The following is a 19,516-nucleotide window of genomic DNA, read 5'->3' on the forward strand; positions in this document are numbered from 1 at the left end:
GGGGACCTGCTCGCCACGTTTACCTGGTTGGCAGGCAGTAACGAACTTAACATTGTCTCAACTAGTCATCTGTTCCTCCCTCCCAACCCCTTTCTTACCAAAAGAAAAAAGATGAAAAACTAAAGTTTGCTTTTCCTCTTGGCTTCCTTGACCAAGCGTCTTCCTCAGGAGCTTCTCAGTAATGAGGGGAGAACTCACTCCAGCTCCCACCATAGAGCATGACGCCTGGCACCAGATCCATGCACAATAGCTGGCTGTTGAATGCACCACCTAGCTCAGAGTGAAAGGGAAGTTTGTTTTATTTTATTTTATTTTATTTTATTTTATTTTATTTTATTTTATTTTTTAAAGATTTTATTGATTTATTCATGAGAGATGCACACACAGAGAGAGACACAAGCAGAGGGAGAAGCAGGCTCCATGCAGGGAGCCCGATGCAGGACTTGATCCCAGGACTCCCATGTCCTGGGCTGAAGGCAGACTCTAAACCGCTAAGCCACCCAGGCATCCCAGGAAGTTTTGTTTTGTTTTGTTTTGTTTTGTTTTGTTTTGTTTTGTTTTGTTTTACAGGATACAGAGCATCCTCCCCCAACCCAGTGGTGGGAAACACAGGGCTGACCAGTATAGAGGACCTGCCCTTTCTGGGGCTTTGTGGCCTCTTTCGCCTTGTGCGATGACTTCATTCTCCTTTCCTGCAGCCTGACTTCCTCTCCCCATGCCCTCCACGCCCCACAGCATCTGGCCTGGGCTCTGCAGCTCTGCAGTCCTCCTGAGCGCCCGGCCAGGGCTGCGCAGCCCAACCCAGGCACACGGGACCCCAGGTCCAGGTCCCAGGGAGGAGCACCTGCCGTGGAGAACATCTCCCAGGGCATGAACATAGTGAGCACCTGCTAGTTCTGCGCTCTTATCTTTAACTCTTTTTGGGGGGTGGGGGGTTGGCCTGTGTCCTGGCCCCATTTCTAGTGAACACATCAGCCCTGACTTCTCAGTAATGGTGACATCCCCTCCCTCCGGTCCCTGTTCCTGCCCTTGAGCTGCACCATCGCCGCAGCCTCTGGCCGGTCATTCTACCAGAAGTGCATTCAGGTCCTCACGATGCATTTGCTGCCTTTAATTTTTCTCTTGACTTGCGGCCTCTCTCCTTTCATCGATCCCACACACATCTGTCCTCCTAGAACAGCTTCCGCGCCTCTCAAATGGCCTGTCGAGTTTGTGCCACGTTTTATCCTGGGACTTTTAGGCCTGCGGGCTGCAGCTTTCCAACGGGCATCTCCTGATTTCCCCAGGTTGTCCCTCAGATACCCTAGTCTGGTAAACTTGCCTGCAGACGAGCCTCTGCCCCCCACCCTCTGCTTTGGCTAGGCTCCCTGGAATGCTGGGTCCCCGGGAACTTCACATGAGCTCCTTCATTCTCCCCATTCTTTGAAAGCAGTCTCCTGCCACCAGCACCGAGACAGGCTCCCAGATTCGCATCACAAGACAGGGGCACCATTCATGTGAAATTAAGTGTAAGTTGTGCTCCACAATGCTCTATGATTGTCTGTGTGTGCGCCCCACCGCCCCCTGGAGTTGTGCAAGGTGGAGCCGCCCTGCCTTCTGAAGGCCCATGGCACGCACCTCTGTTTCCTGACGGTGGGTGATGTGCGTCGGGGTCTCAGCTCCCTTACAAGGTGTTAAGCTCTTGGATGGACAAGTATTTGTTCCCATTTGAATTTCCCTTCTGCACAGTAGTACCTTGCCTGAGATGGTATTTCATAAATATTTCTTGAAATGCTAGCTGAGTTTATTTATTTATTTATTTATTTATTTATTTATTTATTTATTTTAAGATTTCATTTATTTGAGAGAGACAGAGCATAAATAAGCAGGGAGAGCGGCAGGCAGAAGGAGAGGGAGTAGCAGACTCCCAGCTGAGCTGGGAGCCCGACAGGGGGTGGGGGGCTCCATCCCAGGACCCCGGGATCGTGACCTGAGCTGAAGGCAGATGCTTAACCCACTGAGCCACCCAGGTGCCTCTGAATATTTTAAATATGAATATAAATATGTTAAATGAAATCTCAAAAATATTTCTATTGCCCCAATAAAAAAATATGCATCTTTTATTAAGTCTCTCTCTTGGGACATTAGCTTTTTAGTAGTAGCTTTTCTCCTCTGGGGTAGGTCAGCATACTTCAAGTTGCAGGGTGGTCTTGAGAGCATTTGAAAACGAATGGAAAGTGTCAGCATTCACCTCACCTAGAGGAGGCAATGTGTCCTGGAACTTTTTTGTTTGTTTGTTTAATCGGTGAAATATATTTTTGTGTTTGTACTGAGTTGCAATGTGAATGCATGTTCCTGTGGAACATGGTCAAAAGAGTGTGGGGAACACACAGGTAGGGTGACGTTGCCCCTGTTTTGCCCGGGAGAAAATCAATGTTGAGAAGTTGATTGTCCATGGTCACCTCGCTAGGATGGGGCAGTGTGGTGGTGGTTTTTTTTTTTAAATTTTTTTTTTTTAAAGATTTCTCTATTTATCTTAGAAAGAGAGAGAGAGCATGAGCAGGAGGGGCAGAGAGAGAGAGGGAGAGAGAACCCCAAGCCGACTCCTCACTGAGCACACGGAGCCAGACACGGGGCTCGAACCCAGGACCCTGAGATCATGACCTGAGCTGGCTCCAAGGATCGAGTCAGACACTTAACTGACCGCACCACCCAGGCAGTGCTGTTTTAAGCCCTGGCCAGTCCCTTCTGAAGCCCATTTGTGTAACCTGTGGCCTAGAATATTTCCCTAAACGACTGTATCCACTTCTCTGTGTTTTTCTTTTTTTTTAAATTATTTATTTATTTATTTATTTGTGTATGTTTTGTGTGTGTGTGTGTTTTTCTCTTAAACTTAATCATGTGAGTACAGTTTCATAGTGATTATGTACTCGTATTACTGTAATTCCATTAATAATATGATCATATCATATTAACACTATTTCATAACCAGTTTTCCAAGTTGCTACGGTTTTCACATGTTTCCACGATGGTGTTTCTTGAGTTCATAACGTGATTTGCAAAATTAACTTACCAATATTTGGCACGTAGGTGGCTTTCCATATTTTAATATTTAAATGGACTGCCAATAGTTCCTTTACGATCAAAGCCCGCCTTTTTCAGCTTTTTAACTTTCTTTTCTTTTTTTTAAGATTTTATTTATTTATTCATAGAGACAGAGAGAGGGGCGGGGGGGCAGAGACACAGGCAGAGGGAGAAGCAGGCTCCATGCAGGGAGCCCGACGTGGGACTTGATCCCAGGTCTCCAGGATCAGGCCCTGGGCTGAAGGCGGTGCTAAACCACTGAGCCACCCGGGCATCCCTTAATTTTGTTTTTAATGATATTCTTAGGATAAATTCCAAGACTAGCATTTGGGATAGAAAAACCTAGACGTATTGGAAGTAGTTTCCTAGGGTTGCTGGAGCAAAATACCACAAACCAGGTGGCTGAAAACAACAGAAAATGTATCTTCTCTCACTTGGGGAGTCCAGAAGTCAGCAATGAAGTTGTTGGAGGGGTTGGTTCCTTCTGGAGGCTCTGAGGGAGAACCCGTCCCATGGCTCTCCTGGCCTCGGGTGGTTGCCCATGGTCGTTGGGCATCCTAGGCTTATAGACGTGTCACTCTCGTCTCTGCCTCCATCTCACAGGGCCTTCTCTCCGGAGATCAGTGTCTGTGTCCAAATTTCCCTCTTTTCATAATTCCCTCTCTCTAATCTAACCAGTCATGTTGGATTTAGGGCCCACCCTCATCCAGTATGACCTCAGCTCAACAGGATCACCTCTGCCAAGGGGCTAATTCCACATAAGGTCACATGCACAGGCTCTGGGTGGATATGAATTTCGGGAGGACTCTCTTCAACCCTCTATGTCGCCTCTACCCTTTGCCTCACCGTGAGGCTGATTTTTTACCCTCTTTCATTCTTTTTTAAACTTCGTATCATGGAAAATTTCAAACACGCCTAAAAGCGGGCCGCTCACTCTTCTGAAGGCCTCGTCACAGATCCTCATCCATCTGTTTCGCTTAATCACAGCAAATGTAAGAACAACACAAAAATAGCTCCCTGCATTTTTGAATTCTCAAAACTGGGTTTTAAAACTCTTTGAAAGTAAACTCTTGGCCCATTTTATTCCCCAGTTTCTGGTTAGTTGGATGTGACAGGTGGTACAGTTTTTCTTTTTTTTTTTCTTGTTGATGGAACCCCCTTCCTCTCTTGTTCTAGGTTGTGCTGTGTTACAGGGCAGCCCGGTGGCTGGGACACCCACTTACGGTGACGTTCTCAAAGAAGCCTGTAAATGTGACTTTGATGACTTTGTTGTCGTAGGTAAGATTTGGAAACTCACCAGCCGTGACTCGTAACCGCCCCCCCCCCCCCCCCCGCCACCTCCTGCTACACACACACAGACGTGTTGACGTGCATCACATGCCATCCCACATTATAGTGGCTTTCAAAGGAACTTCTCCCAGGATCAGATTATGTCCCTGATTTAAGAAAAAAGAAAAAAAAAAAAGGTGTCCTTCTTATTTCAAATGTCTCGATGATCCATCTTTCTCATCTCACAGAATTGAACACAAAAGCAGATACTAAAAAAAAAAAAAAAAAAAGCAGATACTCCTTGTAGTCTGAGATCTGTCTGGCCTCTCAGTTACGTTTGGGTGGAATTCCGGGATGGTGTATTTTGAAATGCCATCTTCGGTCATTAGCTGTACTTTCTCATAATAGAAACCAAAGAACCTGAAGTACGGAGATGCTGAGTAACTCGTTCTTTCTGCGGTGCAGGGATTTATTTTTGTAGTCTTACAAAATCGAGTATGAGTAAGCGAAACAGACTGACAGATTTTAATGCCCTTTCTTCTATTTGCTTGCAGAACTTGGTGAGTTTAGCAATATCACAGAAACCTGTGGATGCTCCTGCAGCTCTTCCAAGAGGTATCTCTCTCCCATGTCCACCTGGGCCGGGACCCCTGGGCCGTGACCTCTGAGGCACTGTGAATGCCCAACCCCTGACATCTCAGACCGAGTTCAGCCAGTTCCGATGACAGGGATTACTCTTTAGCAATGGAACAATCACCGCTATAATTTTTACAGAGTTTAAGAGGCCTTTATATACATTCTCATTTAATCAGGGGGGGGGGGGGTTGGGGGTTAACTCCCATTTTATAAGTGTGGAAACTGAGGCTCAGATTAAATGTGCCTCAGGACACAGTGCTGCTAAATGAGCAGAGGTGGGACTTGAATTCAAGGCCGAAGGCTCCAAATCCAGTGCTCTTCTTACCACATTTCCCAGTCTCGGTACCCTCAATACCTAAATGAAAGCTGCTCTGTTGAGCACGGGGCAATTGTGTTGAGTAAGACAACCAGTGGATGGTTGGTGCATGCTGCCTCATGTGACACCCCTTCCGAGTTTTTGGAGCGGGAAAGAGAGTTGAAAACCTGAAGACCCATAACATACTCCTCGCGAATATAGTTTTCCACTTTCTGCATCCCTTACCTTTCAGTATCGTTTATGAGCCAGACTTCAATTCCGCTGAGCTAATAGCCAAAGAGTTGTACCGAGTATTCCAGAAGTGCTGGATGTGGTCAGAAGTTCATCATCAGCTGGAAGGTTCTCCCAATGCTGCTGGCTCCATAGTAAGTATCAAAAGAAATGGGCCTTGAATCGAAAGTTCCTAAGTTCTCATTTTGCCTGCTGTTCCCTTCAGACATTTATGCGTTTCCCTGTTTGGTCACCGGGTGTTGGGGGAGACAGGAACAGATGGATGGATCTGGCATTTATTGAGGGTGGATTATTCTCCCCGAGAATTCAGCATTTTGCATTTTCTTTCTCACAAATATCCTACTGAGTAGATGTTAGAGCGTTAGACCCAGCACCTGGGGGGGGGCCTGGTCAGGGGAAGAGCAGGAGCCCACCCAGCCTGGTCCTTTGGGGAGCACTCTGCCCCCTGACAGCGGGGAGCCCACCGCGGGGAGAGGACTTTGCAGCAAAGCCAGGACTGGGGTAGGAGAAAAGCACTCTGCACGTTGCAGAGGAGGAGTGTTTCATTTTCTTGGGGGACTTGGGAAGGCCAACTGGAGATCTCAGGACTTGAGAAATGGTAGCAGGTAGAAACACGTGGAAGGGGATCTTGGCTAAGGGCAGCTGCGGCAAAAGTGACAGGGAGGAGGGCACCTGGCGTTATTTGTTGAGCAGGGCGGCTTGGTGTGGGGGTGACACGTGTTTGTGTGTATCTGTGTTGGGGTGAGGGAGGTTGATCTTCCTGGGAGGTTGGGTTTGAAGATGGTCAAATTGTGGAGGACATAAAATGCTAATTCGAGGAGTTTGCATTTTATTTTATTTTTAACAAAATATTTTATTTATTTATGGGAGACACACAGAGAGAGGCAGAGTCACAGGCAGAGGGAGAAGCAGGCTCCATGTGGGGAGCCTGATGTGGGACTCGATCCCAGGACCCCGGGATCACACCCTGAGCCAAAGGCAGACGCTCAACCTCTGAGCCACCTGGGGATCCCCTGGAGTTTGCATTTTAAATTTTTGCAGGAGAATTGAATGGTTCAGTTGGGATCCACTGGATGTTGTTAAGCAGGGGAAGGGGCTTAAAAGAGCTGTTTCTGGGGAAGTCTGACAACAGCTGGGGGGTCCGGTTGGCAGCATCTGTCAGTCTGTCCACCCAGAGCGGTGAGGCTCCTGCTGGGAAATCAAAGCATTCCAGGTCCCAGTGACCTACTTACAGTAACTCCAAGTCTGGAAAGAAATGAACTTCCCCAAAATAAGAAAAGTGATCTCAGCCGGGTGGTGTTCCAACCAGCAATCCTGCAGACGGCTTCAGGGACGGGGAGGGCTCCTCTCGTTCAGTGGAGGGCAGTTTTAATTTTTCATGGCAAATCTTAATGCTGGAGACACAGTTGGATGCTCTTTTTCTTTCAGTTCCTGAAATATGCTCGTTCAGGTACACGCTCTGAAATCCTCCTCTGTGTTACACACAGGTTGTAAATGAAGAGCGCGTCCGGAAAGACTTTGAATCCAGTGTGGATGTGGTTCAGGAAATTAAACTTCAGTCGAAGATCAGAGAGGCTGAAGACTGGGAGCCCCCCCGATTTCAAATCATATTTGATGTTCATCCACCACTCAAGTAAGTGGGGCTGCTGCTTGGGCCTCCAGGCCGGGTGACAAGGTGTGATGGGTCCCACCTCCCCGTGGAAGGAGGTAAAGGGAAGAAAATTACACACCAAGGGATGAAGGAAAGTTTGTTTTAGGAAAAGGCAAGTTGGGCATATTTTTCTGAGTCAGCTTCTTAGCACCCTGTTTATCATGGGTTTTGGGGGTGGGGTGGGGGGTTGGGCTCCGTAGTTGGACAAGTTGAGAATTTAACTGTGTCCTGCATCATGTATGTTACATAGCAATTGAAAATTAAATAAGTTCAAGTGGAGATTTTTTTTTAAGGGGTTAATATGGGACCTTAAAACTCATATACAAGAATTTTAAAAGATGGCTCTTTTCACCAGTGCAATGTGAAATAAAAAACGATGGATAAAAAAATCAATCAATCAATAAAAATTTTTAAAATTTTTTTTAAAAATTTAAAAAACCCCAATGGATACATTTTTTAAGGGAAAATCTATTCTTGAGGAGAGCTCCTGTAGTTAAGAAATGACACAGAATGCAAAAACAAAAACAAACAAACAAAAAAACTTTGTTCTCTAAGAAGTAACCAAATCCTAAAAGACAAACGACAAAGAGGATGCAAAAGAAAAAAAGAAATAAACTCATTTTTATAGATGTATTTGTATAAATACAATATGTAATTATTTAAAGTAGTAGTTTTATTTGTCTCTGAGAGTATATGACATTATAAGGGGACATTTTAACCAGCTGCAGTTTCTCCATTCCTCTTGGGTTGTATTTAATGTGGCACCCACACTGCAGCGTAAAGAAGGGACTGGCGATGGTGACTGCCTGTGACCCACGGAAGTGCCTCATAAGCTCTGTCATGCATTTTTTTTTATTTTGTTTTGTTTTGTTTTTTAATTTATTTATCCACGAAAGACACAGAGAGAGAGGCAGAGACACAGGCAGAGGGAGAAGCAGGCTCCATGCAGGGAGCCCGACATGGGACTCGATCCCGGGTCTCCAGGATCAGGCCCTGGGCTGAAGACAGTCCTAAACCGCTGAGCCCCCTGGGCTGCCCCCTACGTTTTTCTTTTGAGAGAACACCGTGAAGGCCTCTGGGGTGCTTGGGCGGGAGAGCTCCTTCCCTAGGCTTTGAGAGGGATCACTTTCCTTAGCAAGGGGTGTCTTTATTCTCTAGAACTTCCTACGTCGTCTCTTAGGGATACGGGTAGGGTTCCACATATTTTTACCTGGGTCATTTTGGCTGATCCTAAACTGTAATAAAACTTTACAACCACCTTTGTATTTCCAAATCACATGTGAAGTTGTGGCATCAAACAGTCCAGTAGAAAACACGTCAGTAGACTGTTGCTCAACGGAGATGTTTGATGCTTACGTCTTACCCGACCTCCAGATTTCTTTGGATCCATTTGTGAACTTCCCGAGTGCATCACCTCTTGGTGTTTGGTCTTCCTGAGCTTTCTCCCATGAGTTACGGGTCTCCGGTTCTCTCTGGCGGGGCTCCTGTGCCCGCGTATTGAGCAGTCTCTAAAGATCCCGTGGTGGAAGAGTTATTCATGATACCAACTTCTGCTTGGCTGGTAGCAGACGTTTTTAAAAGACCCAGAGATCAGAAAAACAAAACAAAACAAAACAAAACAAAACACACACACACAAAAAAAAACAAAAACAAAAAACAAACCCAGAGATCCCCCCCAACATAACAAAAATAGAAAAAAAATAGTAAAATAAAATAAATAAAAAATAACTTAAACAAAAGACCCAGAGATCTCAACTAGAAAACTCTACTGAAGAATCCTATAATGAAAAATGACCAAAAAAAGGCCCCAAGGCGGGAAAAGCACCATGATGTCAATGTCCTTTCCAGTCAGTGAAAAATGCTCCCTTGGCTATTTCCGAAATGTAACTTACCGTTTTCTGTACTCAGGAGGGATCTCGTGGTAGCAGCCCAGAACTTTCTGTGTGCTGGCTGTGGCACGCCGATAGAACCCAGTAAGTACGGACAGTGGCTTCCTTCCTAGTATGTGGCGACAGGGCGAAGAGGAGCCCAGTCGGAGCGTGCATTGCTTTTGTGGACGAGGTTGTTACAAGGACGTCATGATGTTGCCCTTTCTTTCATGAAGAGGCCACGTTGACCTATCAGGGCTGTGTGGCTGGCCTGGTGCCCTTGGCTCCATCCCCTAGTCCCCTCCTCATGGGGCCCTCGGCTCCAGCCAGTGGCCTCCCTGCTGGTCCTCGAAGGAGGCAGGCTCACTCCTGACTTAGGGATTTGCATTCGTGGTTTTCTCTCCCTAGAATGATTTCCCTTACTTCACTCTTCTCTCAAAAGTTAGGAGGTTTCCTCTGGCTCCCGTATTGAAAACGTCAACCTTGCCCCACTCCTGGCCACAAACATACACTTTACCCTTCCTTCTTCCTTTGTGCTTCTCTTCCTAAAATACTCTTAGATTTTACTGATTTTTCTCATTGTTGGCCTGTGTCCCTATCTAGACTCTAAGTTTCGTGGGGACAGACGTGTTGTCTGTTTTATTCATTGCTTTATCCCCTGCGTCTTACACCAGCACCCGGTACACAGCTGTTCCCCAAAAGATACCTGTGGAAGGTTTGTGTGGCTTATGGAGGAGCTACCCAAACCCCTCCAAGAGGAGGTGGCTTGAGGGGAATCATTCCTGGGTCAGCTGGGGCCTAGAAAATCAGACTTCTTCCAGTCAGAAATGCAAATTGCCCACTGAAGACTGGGAATCACATGTTCTGCTCATGAGGGTGTCCCCAGGTCTGCCCTGTGGAAAGCTGGGGAGAGGAGCTTTGCCGGAAAGGGTTCCCTTGGCCTTCGATGGGAAGTCATGGAAGGGAAAAGACTTTGAGGACTCCACCTCGAGAAATAAAAATAGAAAACAGAAGTCTGTCTGGGATTCCTTCTACCACACTGAATGGCAGTTCTAGCCATTCATCACAGTTGTAAACCAGTTTCCTTTAAATGACTCATCCCCCCTATCCCCAAGCTAGTCCAGTAGGGACCCTGTTCGGTTAACCACTGTATCCCGGTGCCTCCGTGTTGAGCACAGGACTGAGCGCATGAGTCAGAAGTTATGGACACGTCACCATGACTCCATCAGCTCTTAAAGTGTTCCCTTAAGTTGGTTCAGCGATGGAGATGGAGGCCTGCGCTGGTGGCATAAACGTGGTCCTCCCCTCGTAGAACTTGCTTACTGGAGGGCATAGCTATCAGCCAAGAGAACAGCAAGGGTGGTGCTTGTGATGAAAGAGAAAGTCCAGAGTGCTGTGGGATTGACAGCGCGGGAACTGAATCTGCGCTTGGGGGGCTGGGAGTGGGAAGTCCTGTAGGGAAGTGATCGCGCCCAGAAGCATGTGTGTGCGTGTGCCATGGGGGTAGAGGTCACCATGAGCAAAGAAAGGGCCTGCAGTGGTTTCAGAGAAGTCCCGTGTGACCGGAGAGGAGAAAGCAGGCCATCACAGGCGCCCAGGGCACACGTGGTGGATGCGTTATCAGCCGTGTTGTCGGTTTTGGACTTTGCCTATCAACTTCCTATGTAGTTCTTAGGATATAGTTTGACTCTCCTTTTTTTTTTTTTAAATTTTTTAAAAAATATTTTATTTATTTATTTGAGGGAGAGAGAGCCCCAGCAAGAGGCAAGGGCAGAGCAGAGAGAGAAGCAGGAAGGAGCCCTGAGCAGGGAGCCTGATGCGGGGCTTGATCATGACCTGAGCTGAAGGCAGATGCTTAACTGACTGAGCCACCCAGGCGCCCTTTTACTTTTTATTTTTAGATATTTTTGGACTTAGAGAGGAGTTGAAGGAGTTGAGGGAGGGAAGGACACGCGGGAGACTTAACTGAATTGCTGTCTTCTTCTAACCTGGGTGGTGGGTACCCAGGGACTTGTTGCACTCGTCTCTATACCTTTGTGTGCCACCATATTCTGTTCGAGGTATTTCCGAAAGCAGCGCTTGCCCGTTTTAGCAAACGAAAAAAATGCAAAGAACGAAAATCCTTCCTCCCACCCTTTGGAAGTCTTCACTAGTGGCTTTGTGGTGGGGATCTTCTTGGACTGTGCATGTGTGTATTTTCAAAAGCAAACTCAAGATCGCATCATACAGATCTGGAACGGGATGTCCACTCCGCACGCTCACCCACGCGTTCCTGGGCTCTCTGGCGTTCCACTGCTGAGTGCGCTTGCCTAGCCAGTTGCTTCTTTAACGTAGATTTAGATTGCTACCTCTCCTGCGTTATCAATGTGCTGTAGGAACACCCTTCTAGATCTCTCCGTGTGTGCGTTAGCGTTTCTGTCTCATGTTACAAAAGTAGGATTCCTGCTACACAACGAAGAGGTGAAGTATATCGGGTAAACGTCCTCCTAGGAAGCAGCCCTCCTGCCAGCTGGCGGGTGCAGGGGGCGCCCACCCCTCTGCACCTCACCTGCTCCAGATCCTCTACCACGGTGACAGTCTGATGCAAAACCAAGTAGTTCATAACCTGCACGTCCTTGTTACCGAGACTGTTTCTCACGTGGTCACCAGTCATCCGCATTCCACGTTTCCCTGTATTGCCTGTTCCCATCCCTCGCGCATTTCCATAAGGTCTTCCTCACCGGTCTATGCAGGAGGTCTTTGGGGTGCTCCTCCCTAAGAGCCTCCAAAGCGTGCTTCATAATTTACAAAGCCCTTCCCATGTGTGAGATATCCCATAATCTAACTCTGGGTTGCTTTTCATGGCTTCAGGATAGTTAACCTGAAGAGTTTCCCACCAGCCCTCAGTCTGCCTGCCAACGGGAGGCAGAGCATGGACTCCCCCCAGATTTCTAGACCCTAAATCTCGTGCTCATTTGGCCACACTCTTGTTTATTCCAGTGCCCCTCTTCCAAATTCAGGAGTATTTTTAGGAGATTTCTCTCTCTCTCTCTCTCTCTCTCTCTTTTTTTCTGACAACTGTTTTTGGAAAGCAGAGCTCACTCATGGCCATCCTCCACGGCCTTGGGTGGCTGCCCCAGCTTTCCCAGCTGTCGTGAGGTCGAGTGATGGGGTCAGCCGTGCACACCCAGCAATCTGAGCCTTGCACCTGGTACGAGGAGGGGAGGTGGGACGGGGAAGCAGGAGGAATGGACAGCGGTGGGTAGGCTGCCCTCTGAGGTGCCCTGCGCTCAGCCTCCTGTGCGCCCTGCAGAGTTCGTGAGGCGCCTGCGGTACTGCGACTACCTGGGCAAGTATTTCTGTGACTGCTGCCACACCTACGCAGACACCTGCATCCCGGCCCGGATCCTGAGCACGTGGGACTTCAGGAGGTACTACGTCAGCAACTTCTCCAAGCGCCTGCTGGACAGCGTGTGGCACCAGCCCATTTTCAATTTGCTGAGCGCAGGCCACAGCCTGTACACCAAGGTCAAGGAGCTGGACCGAGCCAGGGTGAGCGGCTGCCCTGCGGGGAGGCCGGGCCAGGGGCACGCTGCACCGTCTCCGGGGACCCCAACAGCCCACCCCCACCCCAAGGGGCCCATCGACCATCAGAGGCTGGAGCAGTAGCCTCAGGACCCTCTCCAAGGCCTCAGAACCCGTTTCCTATTTATGCATCATTTTGTGTTTATATGTAACTTTTGAAATTTACTTATTATTTTTAAAATGGAATTCTCTACATTTGGGGTTTACTGCGTGAGCATTAGATGCACAAATGCAAGTGAAATGATTACTGATCAGGTTAGTGGACGTGCCCATCTCCTCGCCGTTACATCATGTGTGTCCCTGTGTGCGGCGGGGGCACCTGAACCGCACCCTCTTGGCAAATTTCCGGTATTCAGTAGAGTATGAGTCACTGTGGTCCCCATGTCATATATCAGACCTCTAGACTTATCCGACGCAACTGCAATTTTGTTCCCTTTGGAAAATGTCCCCGTTTGCCCCACCTCCCCATCCTTGGTGACCTCCGTTCACCTCTGCGTCTGTGTATTGGATTTTCTTTAAGATTCCACATGTAAGTGGGACCATGGAGGTTTTTTCTTTCTGTGTCTGTTTTATGTCACTTAGCATAATGTCCTCCAGGTTCATCCACCTGGATGTTTGTTGCCACAAACGGCAGGATCTCCACCTTTGGCACATTAGCTTTCTGCTTTCCCCAAAGAAGGCCCCCAACGGTTGTGTAAGCTTCAGACTCCATGAAGCTTGGGGTCCACCTGGACCCTCTGAGGATCTCTGGACTCAGCCATGAACCTCTGCTACATAGACGGTTAACTTCAGAGGCTCGTCTTATAGAGCTGCAGCATTTCCAAGTTAGAAAGAACAGTTGCATTTGATTTACTCGTTTCCTGTGTCATGTATCGCCTTAACGTTTCCCCCTGTTTGGTTTCTCACATTAGGAAATCCAGGAGCAACTTTTTCAGATCAAGAAGCTGTTGAAGACCTGCAGGTTTGCTGAAAGGTACTAACTAGTGTGGCTGGGCCGGGCCGGGCCTGAGCTGGGGAGGGCTGCGAGCCTCCACACACCTGCCTGTGCCGTGTGCCACCTGGTCCCCGCCGCTCCGATCCACATGGTCTCTCCCTAGGTCGCTCCCTGGCTCGCTAGTAGTGAACTTCTAATTTCGGTTTTGTTGTCTTACCGGTGGATTTTTAATCGAATAGATTTTTAATGTATTTATTTTAAAATAGATTTTAATATCTTTGTAGATATTAAACCTAATAGATTTTAATACCTAGTAGATACTTCATTAGATGTGTAATACCATTGGTTATTTAAAACAAAACAAAAAAACTAGACTTTAGCTGAATCTCTGTGCACATCTGAAAATATGTCCTTAAGATAAATTTCCAGAAGTGGAAATTTCTGGAAGCCATGACACAAAGGTATAGGCGTGCCTTCATTGACAGAGATAGAATTTTTTTAAGTGAAAAAACAGATTACTCAAGGGGTGAAGATTATGTATTATAATAGGATATAGTTTTAAAAATTTGTTTTGTTTTAAAGCTTCTTTCAGCTTCTGATCTTCATTTAATGATAATGTATTGCTTTTGCATTAAATTTCTTTTTTTTTTAAGATTTTATTTATTTATTTATGAGAGACACAGAGAAAGAGGCAAAGACATAGGCAGAGGGAGAAGCAGGCTCCGTGCATGGAGCCCCATGCAGGACTCGAACCCAGGACCCTGGGGTCACAACCTGAGCCCAAGGTGGATGCTCAACCGCTGAGCCTCCCAGACACCCCTTGAATTAGATTTCTTGAGGAGGAGCATGTCTCCTATAGTTATTTGGCCTCAAGCTCTACCTCATGGCAACGTTGTGACAGTTCAATTACTTCTCAGGCTGTCACTTTTCTTGTGCGTAACATATAACAAGACCCATAGTTATTACCGTCTACAAAAATTTCCCGAGTATCCATTCTGTGCTTCAAATACAAAATCAGTGTGACTGGTGTAAAGTCCAGGGAGAAAGCACAAACAGATCATTGCCCGACTGTGTTGGACACATACGCACATGCCCTGAGGGTGCAGAAGAGGCGACATTGAAGTCTGAAGGGGTGAGGTGGGGAAGAGGGCCACAAAGCTTCCCGGAGAAAATGCCTGAGCTTGAAGAGTGAGTTGGACCGAAGAGGTGTCAGGGGTCCCCCGGCCAATAAAGCGGTGTGAGCAAGCACCCCAGGCCAGATGGAGAACTCCACGCAGTTTGGCACGACTGGAAGGCCACGTCTAGCATAGGCCGTGGCTGGGTTGGGGCTGCGTGCATGATAATGCCACTACCCGATTTGGGGCATTCGGGAAGAGGTCACTGGCGGTCGGGGAAAGCTACATTCAATATTTGGGTGTCCTTGGGACACTCAGGTGGCTTTGATCTGCTCCCAGTTGGATGCTCAGGGCTGGACTCCTGGATATGGGGATGGGGGGGGGGGGTGTGTCACACGCCTGCCTACGGGCAGCTGGACAACAGTCAGCATGTAGATGGACTTGAAATTGAGCCAGAATGGAGAATCAAGTAGTTTTCTTCTTCTTCTTCTTCTTCTTCTTCTTCTTCTTCTTCTTCTTCTTCTTCTTCTTCTTCTTCTTTTTTCTTCTTCTTCTTCTTCTTCTTCTTCTTCTTCTTCTTCTTTTTTCTTCTTCTTCTTCTTCTTCTTCTTCTTCTTCTTCTTCCTTCTTCTTCTTCTTCTTCTTCCTTTTTTTTTTTTTTAAATCTCAGTACATGTTTTTCAGACTTGAAGCACAAATTTGCAGGTGTCTTTTGCGCAGTGTAACATGGGCAGGCTGCAAGGGGTTTGTTTTTCTGCTGGTTCAGCTTTCTGAAATCCGCTTTTATGGAATTTTAAGATCTTGGCTTTCCAGGATCTTTGACATACTTGCAAAATGTAAGATGACGAGTTAAGGTTAACTGGCCCTTGGGCTTCTTTTAGTTTTAGTTGTTTTTTTTTTTTTTAAATTGAGTTCCAAAACATTAAGTGCGAGTGCCTGCTAACCCCTCTTGTCTCCTGGCCTCCGTGCGGGTGGGTGTCTGAATTGCTCTTTGTTTCCCCCCTGGCAGCACGTTAAAGGCATTTGAGCAGGTGCCGAGGCACTTGACCGACGATCTCCACCTGTTCTCTCTGGAGGACCTGGTCAGGGTCAAGAAGAGGCTGCTGGTGCCCTTGCTCAAGGACATTCTCAAAGCTTCCCTCGCACATGTGGCCAGCTGTGAGGTAAGGGCTCACCTGGGACTGCTGTGTCCCCAAGCTATCCTTGACCCATCAGGACCTATGATGGGTGTTCTGGCCTTTATCTCACTTAACGCCCACCAGCCGTGAGGACAGTATTTTCAGATGAGAGAAATGAGGTTCAGAGCTGTTCAGGAACAGCTGAGATCACCGTGCTGGCAAGTGGCAGGGCCGGGATGCAAGCCTGGGTCCAGTGACCTCTTCATCTTGGGGGCCAAAGCCCTGCATGGGGCCTCCCTGGACCCCCGTGTGCCCTGCCGTGCCACGTACAGCCATGGGGACTCACAGTCCAGTGGCACAGGCGCTCTGTGTCTGCGTGAACGTAGGAACGGTGGCACAACCATCAGAAACAAAAGTAGATCATTAAAAAGCACGCGTGCAAAATCAAGATCTTTCCCTGGTGCCTCCAACTCCCAGGCTGTGAAATGTCTCCACGCAGAACCAGTGCACATGTGCCGTTTGAATCCACTTGCTACCCTAGAGTATGATGTAGCTTCCCATTCCTTCTAGAAGCTGGGGTTACAGACGCTTAAACACGGACGTTTATAAGGTTCTGTACAAGTAGTAACGGGGCTCCTCCATCAGAAGGCCAAATGGGGGCCTTAACTTTTTGGCACCTTCCCTTACAGCTGTGTCAAGGAAAGGGCTTCATCTGCGAATTTTGCCAGAGTACAGCCGTCATCTTCCCATTTCAGACCGAAACGTGTAGACGATGTGCAGGTATCTTAATAACTTCCTAACATGCGCTTAATAATAGCTTAACAACCGAGAGACAGAATTAACTTAACGGCAACTCAATACTTTAAGCACAACAACGTTGTTTAAAGCATCGTGGTGCTGGCATGGGCCCGGATGTTGGATGGGAGCTAACAGAGTTTTGGGTGCGGGGCGGGGGGGGGGGGGGGGGGGGAGGGGGCGGGTGCAGAGGATCTGGGTGGGGCAGGGGCCAAGGGTGAGGACTCCCCGTGTAGGGTTTGGGGAGAGGGGTGGTTGCTCCTCGGCCCACGCCCCAGCTCTCTTACACCAGCACAGCCGCGGCCCATTTTTACAATCAGATCACAGTCAGATCACAATCAATCACAATCGATCGCAATCGTGCCTGAGGCCTGGGCACCAGCTCCGGCTTCTTCTGCGTGACAGTGGCAGTCGCCGAGTGGCTATGGAGACCATGGAGGCGGGGGGACCCAGCACAGTTACTGTCTGGCTCTTTCCAGGAGAGCGTGGCAGCCTTGTTTGGATGTGTCCATGCTCGAGGCAATCCTGTGATCCCTAAAGTGGCTCCTGGGAGCCATCTGATCCTGCCTGCAGCCTCAGCCTTGACAGGAGCCCTTCCTCCCCTTAGGCCACTCCCGCTGTCTCCCCTGACCCCTTAGGGGGCATCAAGCACAGGCTCCCCAGCAGACAAGCTCCGGCCCGGATTTGCATGCACGAAGCTCACGGGGCCTGTTCTCAGGCCAGCACCTGTTGGGGGGGGGGGGGGGGTCAGCAGGCCTTGGCAGAGGGAGGAGTCCAGCTGTGGGTGGCAGCCGAGAAGGCTCAGCAACTCCCACAGGGTGCTCTGGAGCTGGAGCAGCTCGGCCTTCAGCGTTGTCACGTCGTGGGGACAGGGCCCAGCCGCATCCTTAAACCCAGTGTTGCTTGGTCACCAGATCCCGGCCAGAGGGAAAATGACCTTGAGATGACCTGGAAAGGGGGGAGGCAGGTCTCTCCAGTTGGGCCATTTCCAGGGAGGGCCGCCTCCTGTGGGGTCGGCCACCAACACCCTGGGGCAGCCCCGGGTGCAGGGGGTGGGGGGGTTGCACTTCGTCCCCAGGATATCAGGCCCTCTCAGCCTCCCGTTCGTGACCTACCGGGGGCTTTAGAATCCCTCCATGTGGAGCTGCCTCATTTCTAGTTGGATGACTCTGCTTTCTGGCTTCGGACCACCTGTCTCCCCGGGATGGGGATGAGCACCTGTAGTAGGTGGGAAAGCCAGGTAGCCCGTTCGCTGACGGCTGTCCCCCCTCCCCTGCTCGTAGGGTGCAGAGCTTGCTTTCACAAGCAGTGCTTCCAGTCCTCCGAGTGCCCCCGGTGTGCCAGGATCACAGCCAGGAGAAGACTTCTGGAAAGTTTACCCTCTGCAGCAACATGAGCCCCTGACCACGGTGGAAAAGACTGTTCAACATGCCTTATAACACCGATTTGTGTCGATTATTGACAATCATGTTTCAGATTTTGAGTATTGTATATTAAGAAAAAATAGTGGCCAATCTTTTTTATTATATATATATATATATTTAATGTGTTACAAAGAATGCACATTTTTTTGTTATTAAGCATAGGTTTGTTACTGGTGGTCTTGTTTACAAACGTTCAGTGTTTTTGCTGCTACTGTTTTTTTCTTAAGAATTTTTTTTTTTGATACTTCTTATAATTGTCTTTGGTTGCATTCAGCTGATACTGGAGCCTATTTTTTTATGAATTGTTAACTGACAAGGCAAATTACTCAGTTCGTCTTTCTACAAAGCTAGTTTTAAACAGATTGGTACTTTCAATGAACAAAAATGCGAACAATGATCTGTTTACTCCGGGGCTTTTCCCCCCCGACTTAAATGCCACTTTGTAATTGCATCCGTGTTTTAGATCTTACTTATTCCGGGGTTGGCACAGGGAGTCCCTGTTCCCTCTGCAGGTGCATCTATGTCCAGATGAGTGTGAGCTGCTTAGCGGGGCTGCAGCTGCCGTTCGAAGGTGTCACCCCTGCGGGCCACTCTCAGGCACACACCGACCCTGTACTTGTCCTCTCCCTTCCACACACTGAATCAAGGGCCGCATGGCTGAGTCGAAGCTCATCCCTGCCCTTTAGGATTTCGTCTCGTGGATATAAAACTGAACATAAGGTATTGACAGACTTAATCTGTGGGAAAGTCCCATCAATGAGCAATGTGATTTTAGTAATGACAATAAAATCATGGACCTCAATTAAAAAGGTGAGGTAAATCGCTCAACCGTTATGAATTTATTTTTCCTAATATTTCTTTTATCTAGATGATTTCTTGAGGCATGTCGGTCTGTTTTGTGGTTGTTGTTTTTCCTTCTACCTCCTGTATACTTTCTCCTACTTGAGAAGGGTCCCGGGCCCACGTCCTTTCTCAGCACATCTTCCGCCTGGAGCATGGGGGTCGCACACCCCAGGACTCACGTGCCCCAACTAAACCTATTCCAAGTGAACTTCTCAAACAGTAGGGGCGGACGATAGAGTGGGACCTGTCCTTCCCTAACCCCATCTAGTTGTGTGCAGGTGCATGTGTGTGTGTGTGTATTTTATTCAGGGGTTAATATTGAGAACATGAAAGAAATGGATGTGTCCTACTAATCTGGTATCTACTCTTTCCGTCACTTGGTTTCCCATCCCAGATGCATCCAGAGCTGTGCTCCCATTCATGATTTAACCCGATCTCTTTTAAATAAAAATTTAGGTCCGTGGGATAAGATAACTGAGATCAAATTTAAAGCAGTGTTTTATTCTTACCCGTCACTTATATTCCTTCTTAGGAGTCCAGAATCAAGTGGCACGTCGATATGCCTTATAACACCTCTGGGAGGTTCATGTCAGCATCTTCATTGCACAAGTGAGACAACAGGCTGAGAGAAGAGAAATAACCTAAGTTCCCACGGGCCGTGCACGGGAGAGCTGGAGTTGGCATTCAAG

The 19,516-nt window shown here is 48.1% G+C and overlaps 1 protein-coding gene across 7 annotated transcripts in view; it reads left to right on the forward strand.

The window, feature by feature from the left end:
- RUBCNL (rubicon like autophagy enhancer) overlaps positions 1 to 18,812 on the forward strand; it is a 39,302-nt gene extending 20,490 nt beyond the window's left edge. For all 7 annotated transcript variants that reach the window (XM_072760576.1, XM_072760574.1, XM_072760575.1 and 4 more), the window contains 10 exons: positions 4,240 to 4,341; positions 4,887 to 4,947; positions 5,517 to 5,649; positions 7,003 to 7,148; positions 9,075 to 9,139; positions 12,327 to 12,565; positions 13,510 to 13,571; positions 15,657 to 15,810; positions 16,455 to 16,545; positions 17,844 to 18,812. In XM_072760576.1, the coding sequence (XP_072616677.1) occupies positions 4,240 to 4,341; positions 4,887 to 4,947; positions 5,517 to 5,649; positions 7,003 to 7,148; positions 9,075 to 9,139; positions 12,327 to 12,565; positions 13,510 to 13,571; positions 15,657 to 15,810; positions 16,455 to 16,545; positions 17,844 to 17,956 (1,166 nt within the window). In that variant the 3' untranslated portion in view covers positions 17,957 to 18,812. The remainder of the gene's footprint in view (positions 1 to 4,239; positions 4,342 to 4,886; positions 4,948 to 5,516; positions 5,650 to 7,002; positions 7,149 to 9,074; positions 9,140 to 12,326; positions 12,566 to 13,509; positions 13,572 to 15,656; positions 15,811 to 16,454; positions 16,546 to 17,843) is intronic.
- The last annotated feature ends 704 nt before the right edge of the window (positions 18,813 to 19,516 follow it).

This window comes from Vulpes vulpes, chromosome 6 (genome assembly GCF_048418805.1).
Source record: "Vulpes vulpes isolate BD-2025 chromosome 6, VulVul3, whole genome shotgun sequence".
Lineage (NCBI taxonomy): Eukaryota > Metazoa > Chordata > Mammalia > Carnivora > Canidae > Vulpes > Vulpes vulpes.